Source organism: Dipteris shenzhenensis, chromosome 3, assembly GCF_047967505.1.
Source record: "Dipteris shenzhenensis isolate YYH24624 ecotype China chromosome 3, Dip_SZ_1.0, whole genome shotgun sequence".
In the NCBI taxonomy this organism is placed as follows: Eukaryota; Viridiplantae; Streptophyta; class Polypodiopsida; order Gleicheniales; family Dipteridaceae; genus Dipteris; species Dipteris shenzhenensis.
The window spans coordinates 22,233,319-22,259,086 of NC_141598.1; the positions used below are offsets into that span (position 1 = coordinate 22,233,319).

Here is a 25,768-nt window from a genome sequence, read left to right on the forward strand (position 1 = left end):
TTATTCAACTTGTTTATTGGAGGGTGCACACAGAGCCCATTTCCGGGCAGATGCATGTGAAACACCCCCATGCATCGGTTGAGATTTAATCTCAGCCGCCCGGTCGGATCAAAGCTCATTAAAATGCGAAATCTCCCCTCAAAAATTCCGGCACCTCTCGAAAAGTCCGATGCCACATGTGACCTCTACATCGCCCTTGACGGCTGGGAAAGGCCACATGGTGGCGGTTTCGGGTCGGGATCCAGCCGGATGTTGGCTCTCGTGCCGGAATCCGACCGGCTTACCGACGTGCCCGGCCCTCAAAATAAATGATGAGATGAGATAAATACATGGAACCAAGAAGAGTGTCTGCAATTTGACGTTCAAAAGCCAATCCATTTCCAACACACCCCCCATTTTCCGCATTCAATTCCCATCGAATATGATGCGAGGTAGAATCCCTTCCCCATCGGAGCACGATCCTCTCCCCAAACGCGCTCGCTTTGACATCGACGATCCTGGCCGAGAACGTCTCAAGTTGGCCATCCAGGAGCAGGTCCAGTCGCTTACCACTCTTGTCGACGAAAAGCGCTCCGACGTCCTGCAGTTCGAGGAGAAAGCCCGGAAGATCCAGCTGCAGGTGTTTTCCTCATCTCCACGACCTTTTTTTTGTTGCAATGCCGTATTGCAATTGCCACTTGCTCAGACTGGGCGGCCTTCCTTGGCTTTGACGCGAATCCCCAATTGCGTTCCGTATTCCCATCGGCAGCATTGTATATCACAGTTTCTGTTATTGTTCCCTTTTTTGAGGGACGGTTGCGTGAAGCAGCTGCGATATAATCAATCCTACTTGCGGAGCATATTCAGGCTTCCTTCCAGATCCGACCTAGGAAATGTATGGTTAAAGCCGCACGCATCGTGAACCAATAGAACGTGAAAGAAATTCGATTGCCTTGTTTGCTGTTGTAAGTGCTTGTTTTAAAAGATCGCCGCCTTTATAAGCTGGATTTCGAATCATTTTTCATTTAGCTCCTCCAAAACATAGAGGTGTTATACTAATGCAGCGTTTCTATCCTCTTTAATACTGTTCCTTAAAACTTGAGATTGCTCGCACTCCTTTCTTTTCCCCCATTTTTTGTACCAAAGATGACGAAAGAATTTGTACTCAGTCCCTTATATTGCAGGGCAGGATGAAAAATTGAAATGAATAGTCGTATCTGTGTGTCATCAGAAAAGAAAGCACATATGACATTAACAACAGAAGCGTCAAAGGAATGTTCTCTTTTTCAAGCGAATTCATCAATTCTATATGTCTGGTCCAGGTCTACTTTGTTCTTCTATCCAATTTAATCATCTGTGTGATTTGTAAGAATACAGATTAACATGATGTATAGAATCAACATATGAATGCCAATTTGAACTCCCAGGGATTGCTGCTTTGTTATTATAAGATGGTTAAAATACAAGATATACTTTCTCTGACTTTTTACAAGGGAGTTTGCAGCTAGGTGAAGCTCAGAAGAAGCTGGCAGACGCTGAGGCTCAACTTCTTCGTGCACAGACTCGTCTTCTACCCAAGGCTATGGTGGAAGGGTCTACCGTCCCTCTTACAAGTAATTCTTTGAAAGTTAAAACCGAACAGGATCTGGATCTTCCTTCAAGAGATGAAAGTGAGAATGAAATCACTCCTCCCAGCAAGCCACCCTTGGTCATACCTGGTTCAAATGGGTATTCTAGCCAAAATGCCAAAGTAGGGCCAAACTTGAGGCTGGCAGGGGACCCCAAAAAGACAGTGGGATCCAAGCCTTCATTGACAACTGCTGCACGAACTGAATTTGACCAAACGGAGAGTAAACAATTTCCAGTGAATAAGTTAAAGGCTGTGAAGACTGAAACCAACAGCTCACCAGAAAAACGACCAGCAAAGAAAAGTCCAGGTATGCAGTCAGAATTTGTTTCTTAGGAATTTTGGTATTTTGGTATTCCTCATTTGATCCGGTTCTAATGGCTGCTTGTTGTTGATGCAAGCGTTCATGATATTCAGGATTTTTACTTCAATTCTTGTTAATTTCGACTTGGACTTTGAGAAAGGTTCTATGAGGGCAAAGATTCAGTTCACTTATGAAATTGGGATCGCGATGTGTGTAATGTTAGAAAAGAGGGGTGGAGGTTGCTTGTTACAGCCAACATTCCCCGTAGCAAAAGCTAACGACAAGATGGTGCCAAGGAATCACACAGTGCTAAAATCAAATCTGACTTCTTTTGGTAGTGTGTACTAGTGTAGAAAGAGAAAGAGATGTGCAGACAGTAAATTAACAATGCTGAAGAGAGAGATATAAACACCGATTATATACTGTCCAAGGATGGACCGAACCATACACAAAATTCATGAACAGTGTACCACCTTCTATCAGCAAGGTGCTGACTAGATGTGGACCCTTGTGACACTCAGAACTGTTCTCCTACCTCCTCGTGGCACCTTCGAAACACTTCAGCATGCATTGCTGTCCTAGACCTTCTGTGGGCTTCGTAATGCGTTGTAAGCTAGAGCTCTCAAATGTAAGTTCAATGAGGTCAACTTCAGCTTCAGCTTCAATCTCAGCAGAGTTCTCTCACATATAACAGTTACAATTGGGAGATTCAAGTTTGAAGATGGATAACTCACCGGGTAGGAAAATTCATGGGGAGAAATACAAAAATATAGTGCCATTGGGGAAGCAGAGTGGAAAACTCAGCTGAAACAAATGCAGGAAGATATGACTCGGGTAATGGAAGAAAAAGCTAGCTACCATGCCTCACTTATAAAGGATTTGGAAGGTCAAGTTGCCACACTCAAAGCTGAGAATGAAGCACTGAAGGCATGCATCCAACAGGAGGAAGGTGAATTCCAGCCACCCTTGAATGAAGAGTTGAATACCATCAAGGAGCAAGTCAACTCCCTCAAGGCACTAGAAGAAGAGAAAACAAAGAAAGCATTGGAGGAACTCAAATCTGCAATGAAAGTTTCAGGAAGGAGATGGCCACAATTCAAGTCAATATGCAGGGCAAGCATGCAGAATTCACGCGGCAGATAACAGAAGGGAAGGGAAAAATTCTAGAATGGAAAGAAGTGGTTAAGAAAGGTGCAGCAGCGAGGAAAAAAGACGAAGCAATAAAGCCCTTAATGTGCTGGTAAGAGGCTTGGCAGTGGGCAATACCCCGATGACAGATCCAAAGGTGCTCATGACAAAGATTAATGTCAATCTCACCTTTGAGGCTGCGCGGCGAGAAGGAAGAGATGAGGTATTCTCGAGGCTGCTTATAATTAAATTCTGGACTGCCATGCATAGATCCACTTTCTATGAGTACAAAAGCCACGTTGAAAGGGACTAGGACATACCTTAATAATGATCTCACACTCTTGCAGCAGGAGGATCGGAAAGAGGTATGGTAAGTGTTATGGCAGCCAGAAAGGAAGGCAATGGTTTGTCTATAGAGATGGTAAAGTCATAATCCAAGAGAGGAAAGACAAAGGAGAGGATATAGGTGGGGATTGTGCATGACGCGCCTATGCCATGGGGTGAGGGGAGAACATGAACTGAGGACAGCAGTATGGAATTGTAATGGCACCCTATGGTCAGATCCCAGGGCTTCTCCAAAGACATACACTGGTAGATAGATGATATTCTACATTGAAACACATGAGAGTTCTGAAAGAGGATTACCCACAGTCAGAGGATATACCTGGGAGTCAAGGACATGAGGAGGGACAGTGGGATACGAGGCTTTGGAGGGGTAGCAGTCTTGTTTAGTTTTTATTTGAGGCCACTTATAGCTATGATATGGAAGGAGGAGCACACACGACACACGTGGGTACAATTCCAGCCAATTGACACACCGCCACTCTTTATTGCAGTGTGCTATTTTCCCCCAGACACATCATCTTATTCATGTGAGGTCACGACATATAGTCATAGCTCCTATGAGACAATCTATGAAGATACAGTGGAGTTTTTCCGCGGTAGGGAGAGGTACTCCTTGGTGATTTCATTGCGCATACAGAGAATAGACAGGTGGAGCTGCTTGATTTTGAGTTCGATTCCCTTCGAGTGCCAGAGGTAGATCCAACAAAGCTCAGTACAAAGAGACACTTAGTGGATGCATCACATGTGACAGGGTATGGGAGACATTAATTGGATATGAGAGCGGTACATGACCTGGTCATATATAATGTTCTCTAGCGATGGCTGAGGTCTGGAGGACTTACATGTTTCCCACACGGAGGGGGCAGCAGCACTGCGGGCTACTTGATGGGCTCCCCGAGTTTTGTGACACGAGTACATGACTTCATAGTCCCTCCCCCCTACTTGGCGCTGATCACTCAACGTGTCATTGAGCATCTTGACTACATTGCCAGATATAGCACGAGATTTGCCTGCTCCCACCGAGCTTTGAGTGCATTTCAATCATGCTCTTGATGCAGTCTATATGAGCCACCTGTCCCGTGGGCTAGCGACTCCCTTGAGAGATGATGCAGACCTTGCTCTTGCGTTAGATGCATTGGTATTAGGATCCATGATGCTGCCACTAGATCATTCCCCACGACCAGATCTACAATTCGCTCCCCAGCTGGAAATGTGCCACAAAATCCTTGATGAGTGCCGGGAGATGAGGTCCTACCTCATACGAGAGTAGGCCTTGGGACACTTGATGAGGTCTGAGGCACAATGGATACCACGACACCTGACATGGCGTAAGAGGCGAGCTTTCCTCTCACATAGGATGTATGAGATGATTTGATTGTTTTGTAGTGGTGACCCCACTTTTGCATGGGGGCTCTTATCTGAGGGGAAGCCACCTATACCCATTACAGATCTAGTGGCACACCTATGTGACATCCCTCTATGATGTCTCGGCTCAGACACCACCCGATATGTTCGCTCTCCCACGGACCACCACTTGCCTCCTATTCACCCACAGAATGTGAGAGCTGCATTACGTCGGCTCCACAATTGAAGAGCCTAGGACCACGAGGGCCTATGAATTGAGCACTTAGCACATGGACGGGACGTCTTGGCCCCGATCTTAGCACAGATGTTCAATCATGTGGTATGTCATGGTTTCCCTTTTGCTTAGAGTACCACTACCATTGTATCGATACACAAAGCAAGAGATCCCATGGACATGCGGAACTACCGCACTCTCATGAGTAGTCACACGTTGGCCAACATCCGTGGGTTGGTACTAGAGAGAGAGATTCGTTCCTACATAGAGATGCATGGGCAGCGAGCATTGGGCCAAGCTAGCTTTAGGAGACAACACTCCATTCTGGACCATATCTTCACTGTATGGGAAGACATTGAGGAGGCACGATTGCAATCCCAAAAAGTCTAGGATTGTTTTGTAGACTTTCGGAGGGGTGATGAGTCTATGAGTCAGTCAGAGGGAGAGTATGTGTCCCTGGAGGCTTGTCAGATTGGGTCGAGAGTGCGATAGGGGTGAAGCTCCCTCACCAACCTTGTTTGGGCTATATATTGATGAGATCACGACATTCGGCTGGCCGACCTGATGATACAGATACTATTGTACGCAGATGACATACTCCTCTCCTCCTTAGCAGCAGGGTTACAGAAACACTTAGATGCCCTAGAGGTGTTTGGTAGAGAGAGGGATTTGACAGTTAACCTTGGTAAAACCAAGGCTATGATCTTCAACACCTCTTAGCCAGTACTTCATCGACATAGCTTCACCTACAGAGGAGAGCCAGTGGAGATTACAATCTTGCAGTCCTTGGAGAGCAAGTCTTCACGATGACCCATGCAGCCAGGGCATGCCTTACACGAGGGCAGGGCGCTTTGGTTGACTCGAGCGACAGAATTTTTAGGTGCATTTTCAGGATCCCTCGACAAAGGGATGACTATTTGACACATTAGTGAAGACTACAGCCATGTACACGGCACCCTTATGGGGATGTGATCTAATAGTGATTGAGTGGCGACGCTTTGAGAGACTACATGTGACTATGGGACCATAGTCACAAGAAACGTTTCGTCCATTTCGTTGTTCCGACAAGTTTTGTTTTGATTTTGTTTTGACTTTTTGGTCGAAACGGATAGGTTTTGAATTGATACTTAATACATACCTTACAGGGGCGAATAAGATATGTTATATTTAAGTTAGAGTGAACAAAGAGAAATTCAAGTCGAGACACTAAATAGGAAATTCAAAACACAAACACATTCTTCAAGTTTATTTAAATTCAATCTCCTTTCTCAAGTTTGGATAGGTTTCAAGATGATATTGAATATATACAAGGATAGGGGCAAATAAGATATGTTATATTCAAGTTTAGAGCCAAGATACCTAAAAAGGAAATTCAAAACACAAATACATTCTTCAAATGTTTTTAAATTCAAGCGTTCAATCTCCTTTCTCAAGTTTCAACTTTAGATGATTTAGTATTTATGGAGTCAAAACTTAATAGCATATGGATTTTAGAAAAAACGGGGCAAAAACGTGTATTTTGATTTGGGCGAAACAAAGGTTTTGTTGAGAGTGTTTCGAAATGTTTCTTCTGTTTCGAGGTTTCGAACAAGACGTAACGGGTTTGCATGTGACTATGTATGGGATCTAGGATGATTCGGAGCAAGCCTCCAGCCCCTCACTAGATCATACAGGTAGAGTTCGCTAGGACACTGCTTGAGATCGATGATTCTTCCAGGCAATTACCTATCTCCACAAGATCTGGGCCTTACCTAGAGGGAGGCTACCGAGAGTGGCACTAGAGTCATCTAGCGACTGACAGAGAGTGGAGCCTGCAGGGCCTGTTATGCATGCATTTCTAAATGGTTCGACATACATGGTGTTTGGATGGATCGTCTCCCCCTCTTTCAGTATAGTTTGGATGCTCCTGGTTCTCTTGTCCCACGGGATGAGATCAACTGTATCATATGGTTAGACCTGCTCCAGCTTTATATGTCACGAAACTAGGAATTCCCCACCATGACCATATTTTATCGCGACTACTTCTTGAGAGTAACAGAGGATGGCTGTGATCATCAGACGCGAATATTTGGAGGACGAGCGAGTCTCACATGTCCTTAGGATTGCCATTGGGCAGATGCGAGTCTCCATCAGCTGAGGATTGAGGCTGGGAGACCCGTAGGCACACCTAGGGAGCAATGGATCTGTAGATTGTGCACATTGCGTGAGGTAGAGACGGAGTAGCATCTCTTATGTACCTGCCCAGTTTATTATGGGATCTGAGGACGCTATCACTGCCTCTTCCAAGAGGGCCTTGGATTTGGGCCTCTCTCCAGATTGATCACTTCCAGGACTAGGTTTGCGTCGGTCTCTACCTGATGGTGATGAGATGTCATAGAGAGACCCTTCTGGGTCAGATCACAGAGCTGCTCCAGGGTCTGGTTCTTCTTCTTCTTCTTCAGAGAGACACAGAGAGAGAGAGAGAGAGAGAGAGAGAGAGAGAGAGAGAGAGATGTTTACGTGTTCGGAGGCCTTGCTAGAGTATGAGACAAAGTACAATCACAAGAGTAACTCATACAAGCCACTGTGGGCTGAGGCAAAGGGCTCGCCAGGGCACTTGTTGAGTGCTATGCTCAAAGGCTCAAAACTCAAAATTAGTACTCAAAAACAAAACCTAGTGCCATGGCACCTCTCTGGTGGGATGTGAAGATATCTCGTATCTGTATCGGTTGGATCATCTCTTGTTGTGGCGGGGGTGGGGTCTTCATGATTTTTTGTATTTGATACGCCATATCAAAATTTAAGAGTGACACTCGGTTTTAATAGTCCCCTATGAGGAGAGCTGAGATAGGTTGGGACCTCCATTGTGAGTCCTCTGGTCAGCCTCTGCATCATACGTGGTCTGTGTGTCTCTGGCTCCCCAGCTTTGCATTGCCTCTTCCCGTTGATCCTCTCTGCCCTCATGTCAGCTTGCTCCTCCTCCACTTCTCCATTATGTCTTGGGGCTTGCTCAAGTTTGTAGACATCTATGACATGTCACTCTGCTGGATCTATCCCTGTCTCCTGTGGCACTATCGCCTCCTGCTGACTGATCTGTCTTAGTAGGGTCTCTCTGTGCTGCCGCATCTCGATCATGTAGAGGCCAACATAGACCTGGTCATGGAAGTGGATCAGCTGAGATAGTGGTCCAAAGTCGTGTCCCTCCTGGAAGAGGAAATGGTATTGTCCTTGGATCTCATAATAGATTGGACAAGTACATAGGAAATGCTCCTTTGTCTCCACCTCCTCCAATGTGCATAGCCTACAGATTCCGTTGCGCTCTTCGTGTGCCTGCAGATCTCCCTGCCTTGCTCCTTAGCTGATGGGACGAAACCCGCATTTGCCAATGGCAGTCCTCTGTGCATGTGAAACTCCTCTATCCTTTAGGTTACCGGGTGGTTTGATGATCACTCCATCCTTTGATACCCTCAAGAAGTGGTCTTGGTAGAAATCGATATTGTAGTTATTTCTTCAAGGAAGTTGGCAAAGGATCTCAAAGGTGTTTGTGTAGTCTATGCTATCCATCTCCCAAGATCTGAGAACACTAATGAAGTCTTTGTTGAGGATCAAGTGATGCACGAATTATTGCAGCAATATGTTGCTGACCTTCCCCATCATCTTCCTCCTCAAAGGCATATTGATTGTTCCATCACTTTTGAGCCAGGTTCTAAACTCGTGAACAAAGCACCATATCGGAAGGAGGTGGCTAGGCAATTGAAGGAGTTGCTAGGTAGCGATTTATCACACAGTCTATCTCGCTTTGCTTCATCTGTCCTATTGGTGAAGAAGGATGGGTCTTTCAGGATGTGCATTGATTACAAAGACCTCAAAAGGAGGATAATAAAGAACATATTTCCTATACCTAGTGTTGATGATCTTTTGGATGAATGAAAGGGAGCCAAGTACTTGACTAAGACCTTAGATCAGGCTATCACCATATTTGAATGAGGGAGGAGGAGGAGAAAGACAACTTTCAAAATTGAAAAGGGATTGTGCCAATTCAGGGCGATGGCATTTGGCCTCAACAATGCCCATGCACTTTCTAAGCCTTAATGAAAAAAATTCTGCAGCCTTATCTTTACAAGTCTGTTTTAGTATTTTTTGATGACATATTCATCGATAGCAAGACTAAGGAGGATCATCCCTCACATGTGAAGCTAATTTTGGAAGTCTGAACTCACCAGCTCTATCCCTAGTGTAGTAAGTGTACATTTATGGCAAGAGAAGTGGAATATTTGGGACACATTGTTAGCAGCAAGGGAATGAGGGTGGACCCCCACAAAGTGAGATGCATCATAGAATGGCCACAGCCTACCAATGTGACTCAGCTAAGGGGATTTCTTGGCCTTGCTTCTTTCTATAGAAGATTCGTAAGGCACTTTGCCAAGATAGCTGCAACACTTACTGAATCTGCTTAAGGACTCTTTTGGGTGGACAGGAGATGCAGGGAAGAATTGAAGAAAGCCCTCACTTCAGTGCCTATTTTGGTATGTCCTGATTTCTCCCAATATCATTGAAGCTAATGCAAGTGGAAGCGGTATTGGAGCAGTCCTAAAACAACCACATGGAGTGATTGCTTATTAGAGTAGGAAGTTGGGTGCTAAGGAGCTTACCTATCATATATATGACGAGGAGATGTTGGCAATATTACTTGCCTTTAAGAAGTGGCATCACTGTATATATGGCAGCCATTTCAAAGTGAAGGCTGACCACAGGACACTCAAGTGTTTCTTGTCTCAAACTAAACTTTCTCCCAAGCAAAGATGGTGGCTCTCCATAATAGAAAAGCACTATTTTGACATTGAATATAAAGCGGGGAAGGAGAATATAGTAGCAGATTCTTTATCTCGAATGTGGGCATGCACTTTAAGTTCAATTATAGAGGTATATAAGGATTGGATTCATGGAATCCAAGAGGAGTATCTCTCAGACCTTGAAATTGCAGTCATATTCCAGGACTTGCAAAATCCTTTTGGTGTGGATCATCCAAATTATAAATTGTATAATGGCTTGTTCTGGCACAAGGGGAGAATTTATCTTGTGGAGAATTCTGCATACAAGTTGCTGGTCCTACAGCAGATGCACTCTTCTCCTATGGCTGGTCATATTAGCCTGATCAAAACCTATGAAAGAGTGAGGCACAGTTTCATATGGAAAGGGCCTTGGAATGTCTACAAATATGTCCAAAGTTGGGAGAATTTATCTTGTGGCCTACATACAAGTTGCTGCATTCTCCATCTTGTGGCCTACATACAAGTTGCTGGTCTTGCAGGAGATGCACTCTTCTTCAATGGCTGGTCATATTGGCCTGTTCAAAACCTGTGAAAGAGTGAAGCAAAGTTTCATATGGAAAGGGATTTGGAAAGATGTCTACAAATATGTCCAAAGTTGCAAGCCCTGTCAGCAAAGCAGAGAACTAAATCTTAGGCCAGCAGATTTACTTCAGCCTTTGCCTATTCTAGAGGGTAAGTGGACCCACATCTCAATGGATTTCTTGGTCTGCCTGTGACAGCTAAGGGCTGGAGTAGCACTTTTGTTGTTGTGGATAGGCTCACTAAGGCAGCATGTTTCATCCAATATTCAGCCTCTATGGTTGCTTCACAATTCATGAGAATGTGTTTAAATACATGGAATGCCATAGGAGATAGTAAGTGACCGAGACACCAAGTTCATGGGCTAGTTTGGCAAGAGCTATTCAAGGCAATGGGTACACGTCTCACTCCAAGTACAGCTGACCATCCCCAAATTGATGGCCATATTGAGAGGGTCAATATGTGGCTGGAGGAGTACCTTAGCATTTTTGTTTTGATACCCAAACCATATGGGACAAGTGGTTGCAATTGGCGGAATTTTGCTATGTAATAACACTAAGCACACCTTTATAGGATGAGCCCATTTGAGGCCATGTATTGTTATAAAGTTCAGATTTCCTTTGTTGGTTTTCATGGACCTATGTCTAACCATCAAGCAATGGATGATTTGCACATATGACTGCCTTACTTCAGCAATGTAAGGATCAAATGGTGAAAGCTCAAGCATGTATGAAGGCATATGCAGATGATCATTGTAGGGACCTTTTATTTGAAGGAGATTACGTTTTCCTCAGGCTCCATAAATCTAGGTATGCTTCATTGAAAGGGAATACCAATACTAAGTTGGCCCATAGAGTATTATGGGTGCTGCAGAAAATCGGGAATGTTGCATATAGGTTGGATCTGCCCCCATAATCAAGGATTCATGATGTGTTCCATGGCTCTCTTTTGAAGAAGCATCTGGGGCCTACAAATCAGTTTTTGAAAGATCTTCTCTGATGGAGGAAGAAGGTCATATACAGTTTATACCAGAGAGGATTATTGGCTTTCGAGATCATATTCTCAGAAATAAGTCCTATGTTGAGTATTACATGAAGTGGTGATGTCTACCTGATGATGAATCATCTTGACAGCCATCTTCAATCGTGGACCAATATCCCCATTTTCTCAGATGCCTTGGACAGATATGGCCATTGTGTTCGGCTGTGTGATGCTGTTGGAACTTCATCTATTCCACCTACTTCATCTATTCAGCTAGTTGGGACTGTTGACAGCTGCAGCAGAGATTAAACATTGAACAAAGGCCAATTTACTTACTTTTGGTCTAATCAGCCTTTAATTGGTTTTGCAAATGGTAGTAATTTTAGCTGGATAGTCTACTGCTGCCACGTGGCATCTTAGGACACCCATCCCATTAGCAAAGTGGTAATTGATGTGTGCAGGTTTGTACCTATAAAAGGGGTCCTGCTGTACGTTGTACTCTTAACTTTGAATGACATTAAATAATAGCCACTACAGCTGAGCCCTATGTGCTCTATGCTGACCTAGGAATCTTCCTCCTAGACTGTTGCTTTGCAGCCCATCAGAAGCCTATGGATGCCTTCATGGTTTCCAGTTATTCTCTTGTTGATTGTGCACTTGGATTCTCGTGATTCTTGCTGTTCTGTCCATTACTTCCTAGCTGCTGCCCCTTAAGCTAGTCTAGTTAGTGGATTAGGGCTGAATTAGCAGGCCTATTAGCCAGCCTTGCTACATTAGGGCTACTTAAAGGTCAATGATTGTGTTTGTTGGATATGAAGCTAGCAATCTAAATTAATAATCAAATTGTGTTCACATTTATTGTTAACATTTTCTTTATAACCAGCAAAGCCTTTGTTTGAACTTAAGTTTCAGAGCGCAAGGAGCATACCGATTTGGTCTCTCTCATTCGCAGAAGTAGCATGCCTGGATTTTTGCGCATGCTGCAACCAAATTACATTGCTAGCCAACATAAACGGAAGTTGAGGAGTTTGACTGTGCATCCAACTTCTGATCACCTATGTGCTACAAGGTAGTTTGCACATATACTTCAACTAAATATGTGTGCTACAAGGTCTATGTGTGCATCCAACCTATGAAAATGTGTGCATCATCAAAGTATGGCTGCGTTAGGACATTGAGGTGAATCGGAGTGATTGCTTTAGAAAATCGTGTTTTCTATTTGGCAACAAAAGGCTATTCTCTACCCTTCTGCATTCTCTTCCATTATGACTTTCTTTTTTTATTAGTGAGTCAAGTAAAATTCTTTATTTTAAAGCTTTTGTGAAGCAACAATATTTATGCCTTGCTTCGGCTACCTTTTTTTTTGGGTGCCATTCTTGTGATTATGGAGTTGCTCTCTTTAGAAATTCAATATAGAGGCCTTTGTATAATGTTTGCTCCTTTATGCTCTACCTCAAGTTGGTGAATATGTAAATTTTTGTTTGATGGGCATTGGAGAATCTACAGCTGGATCATATCAAAGGATGGAAGAGCCACTTAGTAAAGGGGTGTGGCATGTAATGTTAGTGTAGGACAAATGCCTTTTCTTAGAGTATAGTTGAATAGAATTATACATTATTTATGGTTTTGTAAGTTGTGATCTTTCTTGATTTGTTGAAAGTCATATAACACAAGTATTCACATACCTTTCAAAGATGAAAATATTGTGAGTTTTGATGGGAGGTAGAATCAAAGTCAGAGAGTTAAACCTTAGGTCGCCATCTTAGGGATTACTTTGGAGAATCTTTAAGTGAGCTCACTGCTTGCTATCTCAATCTGTTGTTATCGTTTCTTGCAAGTGCACAGCTCATGGGATGAAATGAGCTTGCTTACTGAACCTGTGAATAAATGTACATATCATGTCATGTCCCTTGGGAGATCGTGGAAAGCGGAAGTAGTTAGATGCTTTGAAGATGGATGAAGGGGAAAGCATGGATGCCTATTTGACTAATGTCAAGGACTTTAAAGAGCAATTGGCCACATTGATGAGGTTGTGCTTGATAGTCAGATCGTGTCTACGACATTGAGTGGACTTCTTAACTCATAGCAAGGGTTTGCAACCATGTAGAGGTTGGTATCCATGGGAAATCCTAACCATTATAGCTTTGATCAGATGGTCTCATTATTATTGCAGGAAGAGCAAAGCCATGCTAATCAGAATGCCTCGATTTTAGGTGATCATGCCTTTTTGTACCCATCATAAGGTGCAAAAACAACAAAGCCTTCTGGAAACCCAAGCGCAACTATGGTAGCACTTCGGATGCGAAGATGCAAATAAGATATGCGTCTATTGCAGGAAACTAGGTCTTAATGTTTCTAATTGCCAAAAGTGCATAGAATTAGAGAAGTAGTCTAGCCTTGCAAATATTGACACTTCATCTTCCCATGAGAAGGATGAATCAACCAAGGTTGCTCATCATGAATGAGCTTTTGTGGTTACATGTGAGTGCTATCCTTCTATTCATGATCCGTGCAGGGTAGTTTCTGATGCATTCTACACTTGGTATTTGGACAGTGGTGCTTCTAAGCACATTATTTCCTGTAAGAAGTTGTTTCTTTCTATGCGTGATGCATCGAAAGAGGCATTGTGACTTGAGTACGGCATTGGCCAAGTTGAGCAAAGGTATGCTAATCAGAATGCCTCTATTTCAGGTGATCATGCCTTTTCTAAATTCTACACATCATAAGGTGCAAAAACAACAAAGCCTTCTGGAAAACCCAAGCACAATTGTGGTAATACTTAGGATGCAAACAAGATGCAAATAAGTACTATTGCAGGAAACTAGGCTCATAGAATTAGAGAAGAAGTAGTCTAGCCTTGTCTTGCCATTTGATTTGATATGTAACATGACCCCATTTGGACTGTAAATCAAAAGATACAAGGATGTGAAAATTTCATCTTTTAACACGCTCCCTATTTTGGTCCAAAAGATGACATTTTCACATCCTTGTATCTTTGCAAATTGTTAAATTTTGGATGTGTTGTCTCAAAAAACGAATTTTGACATCCCTTTATCTTTTGATTGTCAAATTAATGTTACATATCAAATCAAACAAGACATGATTTAGATGAATATCATGACTTTTTTCTCCTTTGGCTCATTTGCGCTCTTCAGAAATTAACACAGGAAAATATACATTGGAGCCATTTGATTGATAGAGAGCTTACAAAACTTTTAACTTGAAACTTGAAACTTGTATTAATTTTAAAGTCATGATTCATAAAAGAGGACCAGAGTTATTTGTATTCTGATACATAGTGATAGATCAAGACTACACTAAAACATCATGATCAAAAGTAGGAGATAGTAGAAAATTGGAAGTAGGTACTACACCTAAACATCAAGGCAAAACCTCATATAGGAAAAGGTTGCCAGCTTGCAAGCTGCCATAGCCGGGAAATAAAGCCTGCAGGTTACCACAGCCAGGAAATGCATCACAACTGATGAGGCTCAAGCCTCGAGCTGCATCCTCATCCTCATCCTCATGCCGATATCATCATCAGCATCAGTGCCATCATCCTCATCCTCATCCTCATCACTATCATCCTCATCTGCCTCGCCATGGGACTCCAAAAGACTAGAGCTGCTTGAAGCTGCAGCAACATCCATCCTTCTTGTAACAAGAGGGGTTGGAATCTCCTCTTCTCCCTCTGTAATCTCTTGCAAAGTAAGCAGCCTCTCATAATCCTTCTTCTTGTTGATAATTTCTAAGGTCACTTCTGTCTTCTCAAACCCCCTTTCCTTGATTTTGGAGATGAGATGCAAATTAGTATGGATGTATACTAATTTCTCTTGATTCTTTGGAAGCAGCCTATTCCTTGTTCTAGTACAGATAAGAAAGAATGTGCTCCAATTCCTCTCGCAAAGAGAAGCACATGTGCCTTGCAAGAATACTTGAAGCCAACTACTGCAAATTTGGTGTGTTAGCCCCAAATGTCTCCCACCACTTCACCCCTTTGTGCATCTTCTTTTCATGCTTCGCAATTGCTCGAGCAAATGTGTTTGACATGGACTTGTAAATATCTGACTTATCACATAAGATGCCCTGGCTCTTGTTGGGGTAAAGGCACATTGCCACCCCTTTATTAAAGATAGGACACCTATGACTGTCTTAAGACAGTCATAGGGTAAAACCTAATCCTAATAAAACGAATGAGTTTGTGGTGTGGCTCATCACTTCACACCCGCACATTTGGTGTCTACTCTCTCTCTGACTCTCTCCCCCTTGTGCTTCTCCCTCTTCCTTCCCTCTCAACTGGTATCAGAGCCAGCCTCTCCTATCCTCCTTCTCCACTCTCTAGCCCCTCGGGCCTTGTGCCCTCAGCACCCTCAGCAGCGAGCAAAGCAGTGGCAGCAGCAGCAAGGGCGGCGCATCGCGGGCCAGCGGGACAGCGCGGTCAAGACCGTAGGGCGCGGGCAGGAACGCAGGGCAAGCTGCAGCAGGGCGGCGCCGAGCTGCGCCAGCAGCTGCTAGCTGCTACAGCCTTCGGGCTTCGTCCAGGCGGCGCGCAGGTGCGCGGCCGTACGGCCGTCCGTACCGTCGTACGGACTCCGTACAGGCGTCCGTACAGTACAGACGTCACCGTACTGTCCCTTGGTAAGTGCGACAGGGAGGTATTCCCTTTTGTCTTCAGGATCGCAGCGTTAGGCATCTAGGCACGCAGGCCTAGGTGGCATTCGAGGAAGAAGAAGAAAATTTCGATTTTCTTCAAAAGCACAGCAGGTACATTTGTACCCTGCACAGGTACACAGGTACAAAAGTACAGCAGGTACATCTTTTTTTTGGGGAAGAAAGAAAAGGAGAAAGAGCACTCTGCTCTTCATTCAGGATCATCTTTCAGTTCTCAAAACTGTGTTTTCTTGAAAGTACAGAAAGTACCTTCATCTCCCTCGTGCTTGAGGTGAACAGAACCCAGTGTGTGGTTGATTGCACAGTTATCTGTTTTCGTGAAGGAAATGCCTTGATTTTGCAGAGGACTCTTATGCTTTTACTGGGTTTGAATCTCAGTTTACGGGTGAGCAGATCATAGGGCTTTTGCCTGGCAGTTGATGCTTTGTATGCCTTGAGGTAGTGTGGTGCCAGAGAGCACACATTTGTCTCGATTTCCGCAGTGTGGAGGTGACATTTTCATGCAGGTCACATTTCTTGTGCAACACTCAGAGAACCTCAGTTGAGCCACGCTTGGCCAGGGCGCATCGAGTTTACTCGGTCCCTAACTGTCCATCGTTGACAATGCTCAAAAGGTTCCTCATTGAGTGTTTGTACGTTGGGATCTGTGTATGCCTTTTCTACACAGGGTAGTATTTGCATTACACTGTTAGTTGATTTTGTCAGAGAGATTTGCACATTGTATGCCTTATCCCTCATTGTTGAGGTTGTTTTGACTTGGTACAAGTGTCAGATCAAGGGGCTTTTGCCCAGATTTTGCTTGAGAACACTTGGGTTACTGTCAGAGATCTTCAGATGCCTTTTATTCCCTTGGCAGAAGGGTGATTGCTTGGGATTTATCCCATTTTCTGTTACAGGTTTGTGACAGGCTGAAGTGTCTGATTTTTTTTTGGTGAACAAAATAGTGTATGCCAAGTGGTTTATGCATATTAAATCAGTGCAATACCTCATCTGAGGTGGGAGAAGTGATCAGTACAGCAGTGTTTACAGCAGTGTTTTGTGCTTTGTCAGCTGATGATGCACTGTTAAAGCACTTGTGGAGTAGCTGCAGCATTCTGAAATTACTGTTTTTTATGCCTATTTGAGCACGGTACAGTGTGTCAGAAGGTACAGTAACTGGAGGGAATTTTCTGTTTTGCTGCAAATTTTCTGACAGTAAAAAAACAGCACTATTGTGAGTGCTCCTGGCTCTTGATAGAGCAGGTTTTTTTCTGAGAAAGCAGAATTTTATTCAGTCTTTCTTGACTTACAGGGAGTCAGGTACTTTCCTTATCTGATATGGCATCAGGGGGAAGTGAATCATCAATTCTGAACATAAAGAAATTGGAAGGGGCACACAATTATGCATTATGGGCAAAACAGTGTTTGAATGTACTTCTGTTAAAGAAGATTTCTAAGCCCATAAGGGTGAAAGGTGTCAAGCCATCTGACATGACAAATGATGACTGGGAAGAGCTTGATTTGTCTGCAAGGGCAGCTATCATGCTCACTATTTCTGATACTCTTGTGTTCAATGTTCAGGCTGAAAAGACCTCTTATGGCCTATGGCAGAGGCTAGAAGAGTTGTATGCCCAAAAGAGCTCAGCCAGTAAGGTTTATTGGTTGAAGAAGCTGGTTGATCGTCGCATGAAGGAAGGTACAGCTATGACCTCACACTTGAGTGAGTTCAATGCCATCTTTACACAGCTTATTGCACAGGGATGTGCACATATCTTCACAATGACTCTTGCTTCCTGCTAGAATGAAGCACCCAATACAATGGAAGACACATGTTGTTCTTTCACAGTGCGTGACACCTTCTCTCTACAATACTCATCACTCACAACCATGTGGCGCAATCCATTGTAGACTCTCTCATCCAATAAGCTTGCTAACACGATAAATATGTAAGCAAACAGTGTCTGTGCACGTTTCACTAATTCCTTCTTGTTAAAGGTCCTATAGGATGCTAACACGGTGTGCTTTCGAGTAACAAATGGCACAGTCATGTTGGCATGTGCCAACACTGGCTTCACCCATGCAAGTTATCCAGTATTCTCAAATGAGAGGTCAAGGCAATGGCATCTGCATCTAGTATAGAAAATATGGGGCCACTCTTCCTCTACCAATTCTTTTGCTCGGACGTAGTTAGATGTGGTGTGCATGCACAAGAATGGCATCTTTCAATATCACAAAAATGTACTTCCTTCACTTGTACTGCCTAGTTGTATCCACTAACTTCAAGAAGGCTGAGCCAAAAATGCATGAGACCATGATATTGCCTACGTCGAGTGTTAGACCAACCATCACATACTATGCTACACTCATATTTTTTCATCTCTCCCGAAGCTATTTCTTTTGTATTGCCCACTTGTATCCACTGACTTCAAGAAATTTAAGCCAAAAATGCATGAGACCATGATATTGAATGATAGGCCTACGCCGAGTGTCAAACCAGCCATCACATACTATGCTGCTGCCATATTTTTTTCAATTCTCCTGAAGCTGTAGCAACTCTTGATCTATGCATACCACCTCATTATTTAGCTCCTTCTTGTGCAAAACTTTGTAAGATGAAGGCTTGAAGCTAGCCTCCAGGCCCAACTAGGCCAATCGCACGAACCATTTCCAAAATGTCCTTTGCACAAGAAAAAGTGATGCAGAGCAATGTATGCACCCTTCCATGTTTGTGACTCCTATGCCTTAGCCAGGCTCATGTCCAGATGCACTTGCACTTGCAGCACCACTTATCAAGGCATCCCCCAAATTAGCCACATCTGCATGAACCTCTTTTGCAAATTTTTGTAGACCTACCTTTGCATGCAACCTTCTGAAAGTTTCTTTCACCTTTTCAGGGGGGAGCGGTACGTTGTCAACCCCACAGCCTATCAGCCCAAGAAAGTGTACTCTTATGTGGGTAGGTCCTCCATTCCTATGATGAGGGCAGTACTAGCATTTACAAGTGTACTGCTCCTTTTCTAAAGGTTTCAATGTGCCACAAATTCCCATCCAGCTCCTTTCTTTCTTCCCATCTACGTAGTTCTAGGCACAACGACAAAAGTAAATGTCGCTTCATCGGATGAGAGAGACATTTCAATTGAATTCCTTGCAGCTCAATAGTGAATTGCTCACGAGAGAGAGAGAGAGAGAGAGAGAGAGAGAGAGAGAGAAAGAGAGAGAGAGAGAGAGAGAGAGAGAGAGAGAGAGTTTATTAAAGTCTTCGGAAGACTGATGGGTCTATGAGACTATGAATATCTTGGTATAAACGAACTGTGAGGGTGGAGCTACTAAAACGAGCATCCACACCAATAAAAAATGCAGAATGGTAGTACTAAATACTAAGTACAACATAGTCATGTCAATGGTCAACTACATATCAATCTCATCATCATCGTCATCACCAACATCGTCAAGTGCATCAGGATGGACGAGGCGATGGAGGCATGAATGTGGCAATAGAGTGTTGTCGGTCGCTCACGGGTGTGACCTTGTGACGTCTCTTGGTCATAACTCTATGCCTAACAAGGGCTACAGTAACCCCTGTCGGCGGGGCTCTGACTTTGAACAAGGAGGGGATATCCTTAAGTGTAATCCGCGCGTCAGCACTCTGTCTGAGCTGCCGAGTCGTGGGCTCTGGGTCATGGTCATGTCTAGGTCTCATCCCATGGGGTTCCATGTGATCCCCTGTGATCTGGCAAGAAGAACTCCGTGATGGAGCTCTGAGAGGTATTTGCCAGGTGAGAAGTCTGGACATGTCTCCGTGATCGAAGTAGCCTCTTGCGGTGCCTGACTGCCTCATGAATGAAAGCTGCCAAGCATCTCTGGTCTGGATAGGAGAGGAACCGGGACAAAACCCCAAAGCTATCTCTTAAGGGGCAATAGAAATGCGCTCGGATCTCATAGTAAACAAGACACCTGAAGATGAAATGCTCCTCCGTCTCAGCCTCCTGTGCGTCACTCAATGTGCATATGTGCCTCTCCCTGGGTATGCCCTCGGCTCTGCTGCTCTTGATACGAAGTCTATGTGAAGAGATCTGTAACTGCCCGATAGAGATCCTCAGTGAGTGGGGTAAGTGGATCTGCGTGTATCCTGGTGGGTCAATGAACCCCTCCTCTGTGATATGCAAGCAGTGATCCTTGTAAAAGCTGAGCTTCACTGGAAGCTCGCTCGGTCCCAACCAGGTCTGGAATGTGTGTAGCTGTAAGAGATCCTTGTGGATGACTTGGTTGACCTCATGTGACATGAGGGGAGAGAACGGAGCATCCATATTGTATTGGAAGGGAGGGAGTCTATCCATATGGAGCCCTAGTCGCTCAAACCATCTCTCTGTGCGTGCATACCAGCATCTCTGGTCCACTCCTTCTGAGAGAGCCATAGAGGAGGACAGTGCTAACCATGGTAGCTTGCTATGCCCAGAAGTGTAATCGCCATACTCCCTGACTCGGTATAGATATGTGATGACGTGAAATGCAGCATCTAGCTGTAATGGAGATGACCCGAACTCAGCCTGAATGATCTGGTGAGGGATGGATGGCTTACCCTGGATCATCCGTGATAGCATGAGAACCTGAAGCCGCTCTACACGAGCCCACTTTGTATCCGACAAGTCTTGCCCCCAGCAAGGGCTTCCATACATCCCAGCTGGGCGGACCAAGGAGTTTATTAATGTCTACTGAAGATTGATGGGTCTATTAGAATGATAGAAAGCCCAATACAATGAACAAAAATGATGGAGCTCAATTCAGATTCTGTTGCATTTGGTCAAGCTCAATCCCTGATAAAATGTCTGCCCTGCTTTGGCTAATAATGCACAAAGCTGTTTGGACCAACAGTAGAGGACTGAGAATTTGAAAGGGAGATGGCAAGTGCAAGAGATGTCCTTTTTCAGAGGAAGATGTCTTCCACCTCTTTGTTGCCTGTCCTATTGCTATAAAGGTTTGGAAAAAAGTACAATATGAAACATGAGAGCCCATTAATTGGAAAGCTATTGTGTTAGGGGACTCTTCAAAGACAAAGCAAGAGATATGGGCACCCATTAGAGTACATGCACTGTGGTTTATTTGGATAGCCAGAAACAATTTTCAATTTAACTAACTTGATTTGCATGCTGTAAACTTTATCTCAATTGGATGCATAGGACCAAAGGAAAATTGCAAAGATGATAACTTAGTTTATATCTGATGCTGCCCTGTTTGATGCTAATCTTCAAGACCATGTACAAAGATGCTTTGGGATGGACAACACTACTCCCTTTGAAATACTTGCTGAATTTACTTATTTTCTTAAGCAGATCCAACCTCCAACTGTGAAGGAATCAGTTTCACACATTGAAGCTTATGCTGCTGCCTCTGATGACTCTGACAATACTGGGGACTCATCTGATATGGGTTTCAGATAGTTTGACTACTTTACTGATGATGGTACAGATGATACAGATGATTCATTGGTACCCATCTTTTAATTTAGCTTATGTGACAAACTCAGAAGTTTCCAAACTCTTGAGTTTCTGTTAGAATGGTTTTGCTGAAGAAACTTCTTTCCATGGGGGCCGGCTTTTCTACTCTAAAGACTATGTATTGATCATATCTTTGATGATATGATATATTACAAACTTTTTGGCATTATGCTTTGGCTAGAAGAACTCTGTGATCACACTCTAAGATGAGTTTGGTAAGGCCCCATGTCCTTGTCTATGTGATCTGATGAGATGCTCTCTATGTCGAACCGCCGCATGAATAAAAGCGGCGAGGCACCTCTGGTCTGGGTATGAAAGATGCTTGGAAAGGGGCCCGAGGCCATCTCTGAAGAGGCAATGGTATCATCCACGGATTTTGTAGTAGATTGGGCAATGGAAGGCTAAGTGCTCCTCTGGCTCCATCTCATCTCGGTCACATAGTGTGCAGATACGACTCTCTCTAGGTATCGCCTCTGCTCGCCCTCTCTCGATACGGAGTCGGTGTGATGAAACATGAAACTACCCAATGGTAATCCTAAGCGAGTGTGGTAGGTGGATCTGAGGCCCTGGCGGGTCAATGAAACCTTCCTCGGAGATGCGCAAGCAGTGATCTCTATAGAAGCCGAGCTACGGAGAGCTGTCTCGGTGCCAACTAGGTCCTAAATGTGTGTAGCTGTAAAAGATCCTCTCGGATGATCGGGTTGAACTCGTTGCCCCGAAACGGGACAAATGGGGCGTCAATGTTGTACTGGAAGGGTGGCAGCCTGTCTATGTGGAAACCCAGTCTCTCGAACCATCTGCATGTGTGTGTGCATACCAATATCTCTGATCACCCTTAGCTGCTAATGCCATAGAAGAGAATAGAGCCACCAAGGTAGTTTGCATCGCCCCGTAGCACAAGAGCCATAGTCTTGCACGCATTATAGGTAATTGATAGTCTGGAATGCCACATCTAATTGCAATAGAGATGCCTCGAAGTCAGCTTGAATAATGTGATGGGGAACTGATGGCTTACTACGGATCATCCGTGATAGCAAGAGAACTTGTAATCGCTCCACTTGAGTCCACTCTATATTTGAGAGGTCTGGCCCCTAGCAAGGATTGCCATACATGCCTGTAGGTTGGGCCAAGGAGTCGAAGAGAACCTTGGTCCATGGGTTCTGAAAGTGAGAATGGAAGCATTGTCTCTCCAGTCGGGCAAGAGAGGCGTTTCCTTTGCTCAGGCAGGCCTGTATCACCAATCTCATTGTGAAGATAGGGCCAAAGAATAGAACGCCTAGGTATGTGTATGATGAGACAATATCAACTAGTGATCCGTCAAAAGTAAATTGCTCTCTGTGCATAGCTGCTTGGGAGGTATGGCCTTGGTTTTACCCAGGTTGACCTTCAAGTCATGGGACTCACAAAAAGCTAGTAGTGCATCTAGATGTCTTTGGAGCCCCTTAGCGGATGAGTATAAAAGCACCATGTCATCAGCGTATAATGGAATCTGGAGCAAGGAGTCAGCAAGAGAGCATCCAGCCGCCCCTAGGGTCCCCATAAAAGACTCAAGCTCATCTATATCAAGGCCAAACAACGTCGGAGAAAGTGGTTAGTCTTGTTGACCCAATGGTGCTCATGATCTCATATGTCCACCCACTGCCCATCCAAACTTTGTCGGAAGCCCTCTTGTATAATGCCTCAACAACCTAGACAATCTCTTGGCCATAACCCAGCTCGTGTAATCGCCTGATGAGGCGTGCACATTGCACTGTATCAAAGGCTTTGCGAAAATCCACAAGGTAGCAATAGGCCCTCTGCTTCCATACCCTGGCCTCCTCTATGACACTCGAGTATCAGAATGTGGTCCATGGTCCCATGATCATGCTAGAACCGTGCTTGCTCCTTTGCCCTGACTCCGTGCAACTTTGCATAATGAATGACCTCCATGTCAAGTACTGAGGCATATATCTTGGACATGACATGCCCGATTTTAATGGTCATGTAGTTTTCTGGATTCATGGGATCCGTTGCCTTGTGAATAGGTGTGATGGTTTTGAGGGTCCACGTGTGTGGGAAACCGAGGCAAACTCCTTCATTGAATAACTTAGCTAGGATTAGGGCTAGGATGTCAATCGTGTATGCAACTAACTCATTGCATAAACCCTAGTGATCTTTCGCTTGGCCATTATGAAGCTTCATTACTACATCCTTGACACCCCTCTTAGTGAATAGGGTGCAAGAGGTAGTTCGTGGTGTGTGCGAAATGTCAGGAGTGGGCTGATTGCGGATATCATATAATGTGGGGGCGTAGGTGTGCCAAATTTGAGGAGAAGAAAAGAAAGATATATTAACGTCCATGGGAGGCCTCGCGGGCCTATGGGACAAAGTGCAGAATACACCAAAGGGAAAAAATCATACAAGCCACAAAGGGTTGGAGCAAAGGGCGTGCTAAGGCCCTTGCTGAGTACTATGCTGAAATAAAGAGCTAAAAAGCTCAAGCAAAATCATATCAAGTACAAAACATGTCATATCATATCATATCATGTCCTATCTGAAGTAGGATGAGAGCTGGAGCTGTTACTCAGAGAGAGAGAGAGAGAGAGAGAGAGAGAGAGAGAGAGAGATGTGAATCTGAAATTCAGAAAATCAGAAAATGCAGACGGTCTAGAGTGGAAGAGAGATGGAAGGACGCATGAGAGATAAGGGGAGTCCGACCTCCTTCAAGAGCTTTCAGGCTGAGGGCTCTCTGCTCAAGAAGCCTTTGAATCTGTAGACTGCAGCCCTGCTGAAAAAATAGATGCTTGAGGACTCCAAGCTTCGAATTCCAATGCTGTACGGAATGACATACTCGAAAATGCGGACGGGTAGTGCAGGTCGAGACTCCCAAGGCGGTGTGCTGCTCCGAAACATCCTCCCCCCCCCTCCCAAGAAAAAACCCACGTACGATTGCCTGTACCATACGTGTACAGAATACCATGATTCCGTATGTACGGTTCAGCCAACCATACGCGTACGGATCCAACTAGGGTTGGTTTGTCACCAAAACTACCCCAAGCCTTTAGAAGGGTGTGGGCTGATCTCACATCCTCAAATACCTGCTTCACCTGCACTTTACTCACTCTTTTCAGCCTCTTGCTTTGTTGGAGCTGTTCCTTGAATTTTAAGGAATGGACAGCCCAAAAGTTTATGAGCACCATCACATCTGATGATGCACAAACCTTAATTTTCTATATTTTTGTGTGTGATCAGTAAGTATGGGCACAAGAAATAGATAAACATCAGCTGAGAAATAGAAAATGTAGTAATAATCTCCATGGAAAATGTGTATGTGTTACATAAAAGAAAAGAGGATGGTCCATTGAAAATTTTTTCTTGACCTTCCACTTCATTTTTTGAAGGCATTAGTCTAAGAAGACTAGGGTGACGTTCTACAAGTAAGTAGGACGGATTTGCTTCGAATGTAGTCTAAACAAAAGGCAAAGGAAGCCCGAAATAGCTCGAAGAAGATACCTCGTGATTTCCAGTCTAGAACCCAGGATTCTTTGGGCTTACACCTTCCGTAGTAGCACTTGATCTTGGCATTGTCCGCAGAAAAAGAGGACAAAAGTGTGATATGTCAAAACACAAATTAACTTTGTCGATGACGCTGTTTGGAATGCAAAATAGAGAAATTGATAGGGCAGTGACAAAAGCTCAAGAAACTTGAGTAAACGTGCTGAACTAATAGGCTTATACCTTTTCAAGCAAAGGGAGAAGAGGGCGACTAAGTTTTGTAAGAAGAGATGAGTGAAGTGGGTAGTGTGGAGGGTTAAAAGCACAAAAAAGAGGGGAAGCGTGCATATAGGAGTAGCAACTAGGAGAAAGAAAGATGGAAAGAAAGAAAAATATATCCACATTGGGGGAAGACCAAAAAGATTTATGACTGTAATAAGTAGCTTTTACGTCCCATCCCCAAAATGTGAGTGCATGAAGCATCTCATCCTATTTGATAAGAGCATAACTATTTGTAATGCTAACATGATATGGCCATCATTACATCAATTTGACCGAGAGTCTTTAGGATTAGATTTGAAATCCTTCATAATTGCTTTCCCTTCTCTGTAAAAGTGTCCTTAATTTTGACAAGTCTCATGGCTCTTTTTTTAAAGCTAGTATGGAGTGAGCTCCTAAGATATTCAAAATCCTCGTGCCTTTTAACTTTTAAGTTTGTCTAAGAAAATATATCGTTGCTGCCCTCTTCTTAACAACTCTTGAGCATTCAACTCAACTTATCTTCATCTTTTGCTTAGTCAAAAGAATGATAGAAAGCAGGTTCTTACAATGATAGAAAGCAGGTTCTTACAATGGTATGGAACATATGGATATTTG

The 25,768-nt window shown here is 43.9% G+C and overlaps 1 protein-coding gene across 3 annotated transcripts in view; it reads left to right on the forward strand.

Annotated features, from left to right (window-relative positions):
* The first annotated feature begins 382 nt into the window (after positions 1 to 382).
* LOC147903518 (transducin family protein / WD-40 repeat family protein) overlaps positions 383 to 25,768 on the forward strand; it is a 34,751-nt gene continuing 9,365 nt past the window's right edge. For 2 of the 3 annotated variants that reach the window (XM_087372506.1, XM_087372507.1), the window contains exons 1-3: positions 383 to 619; positions 1,484 to 1,916; positions 12,180 to 12,342. In XM_087372506.1, coding sequence (XP_087228632.1) covers positions 422 to 619; positions 1,484 to 1,916; positions 12,180 to 12,342 — 794 coding nt within the window. In that variant the 5' untranslated portion in view covers positions 383 to 421. The remainder of the gene's footprint in view (positions 620 to 1,483; positions 1,917 to 12,179; positions 12,343 to 25,768) is intronic. The other variant, XM_087372508.1, reaches the window with a different exon arrangement.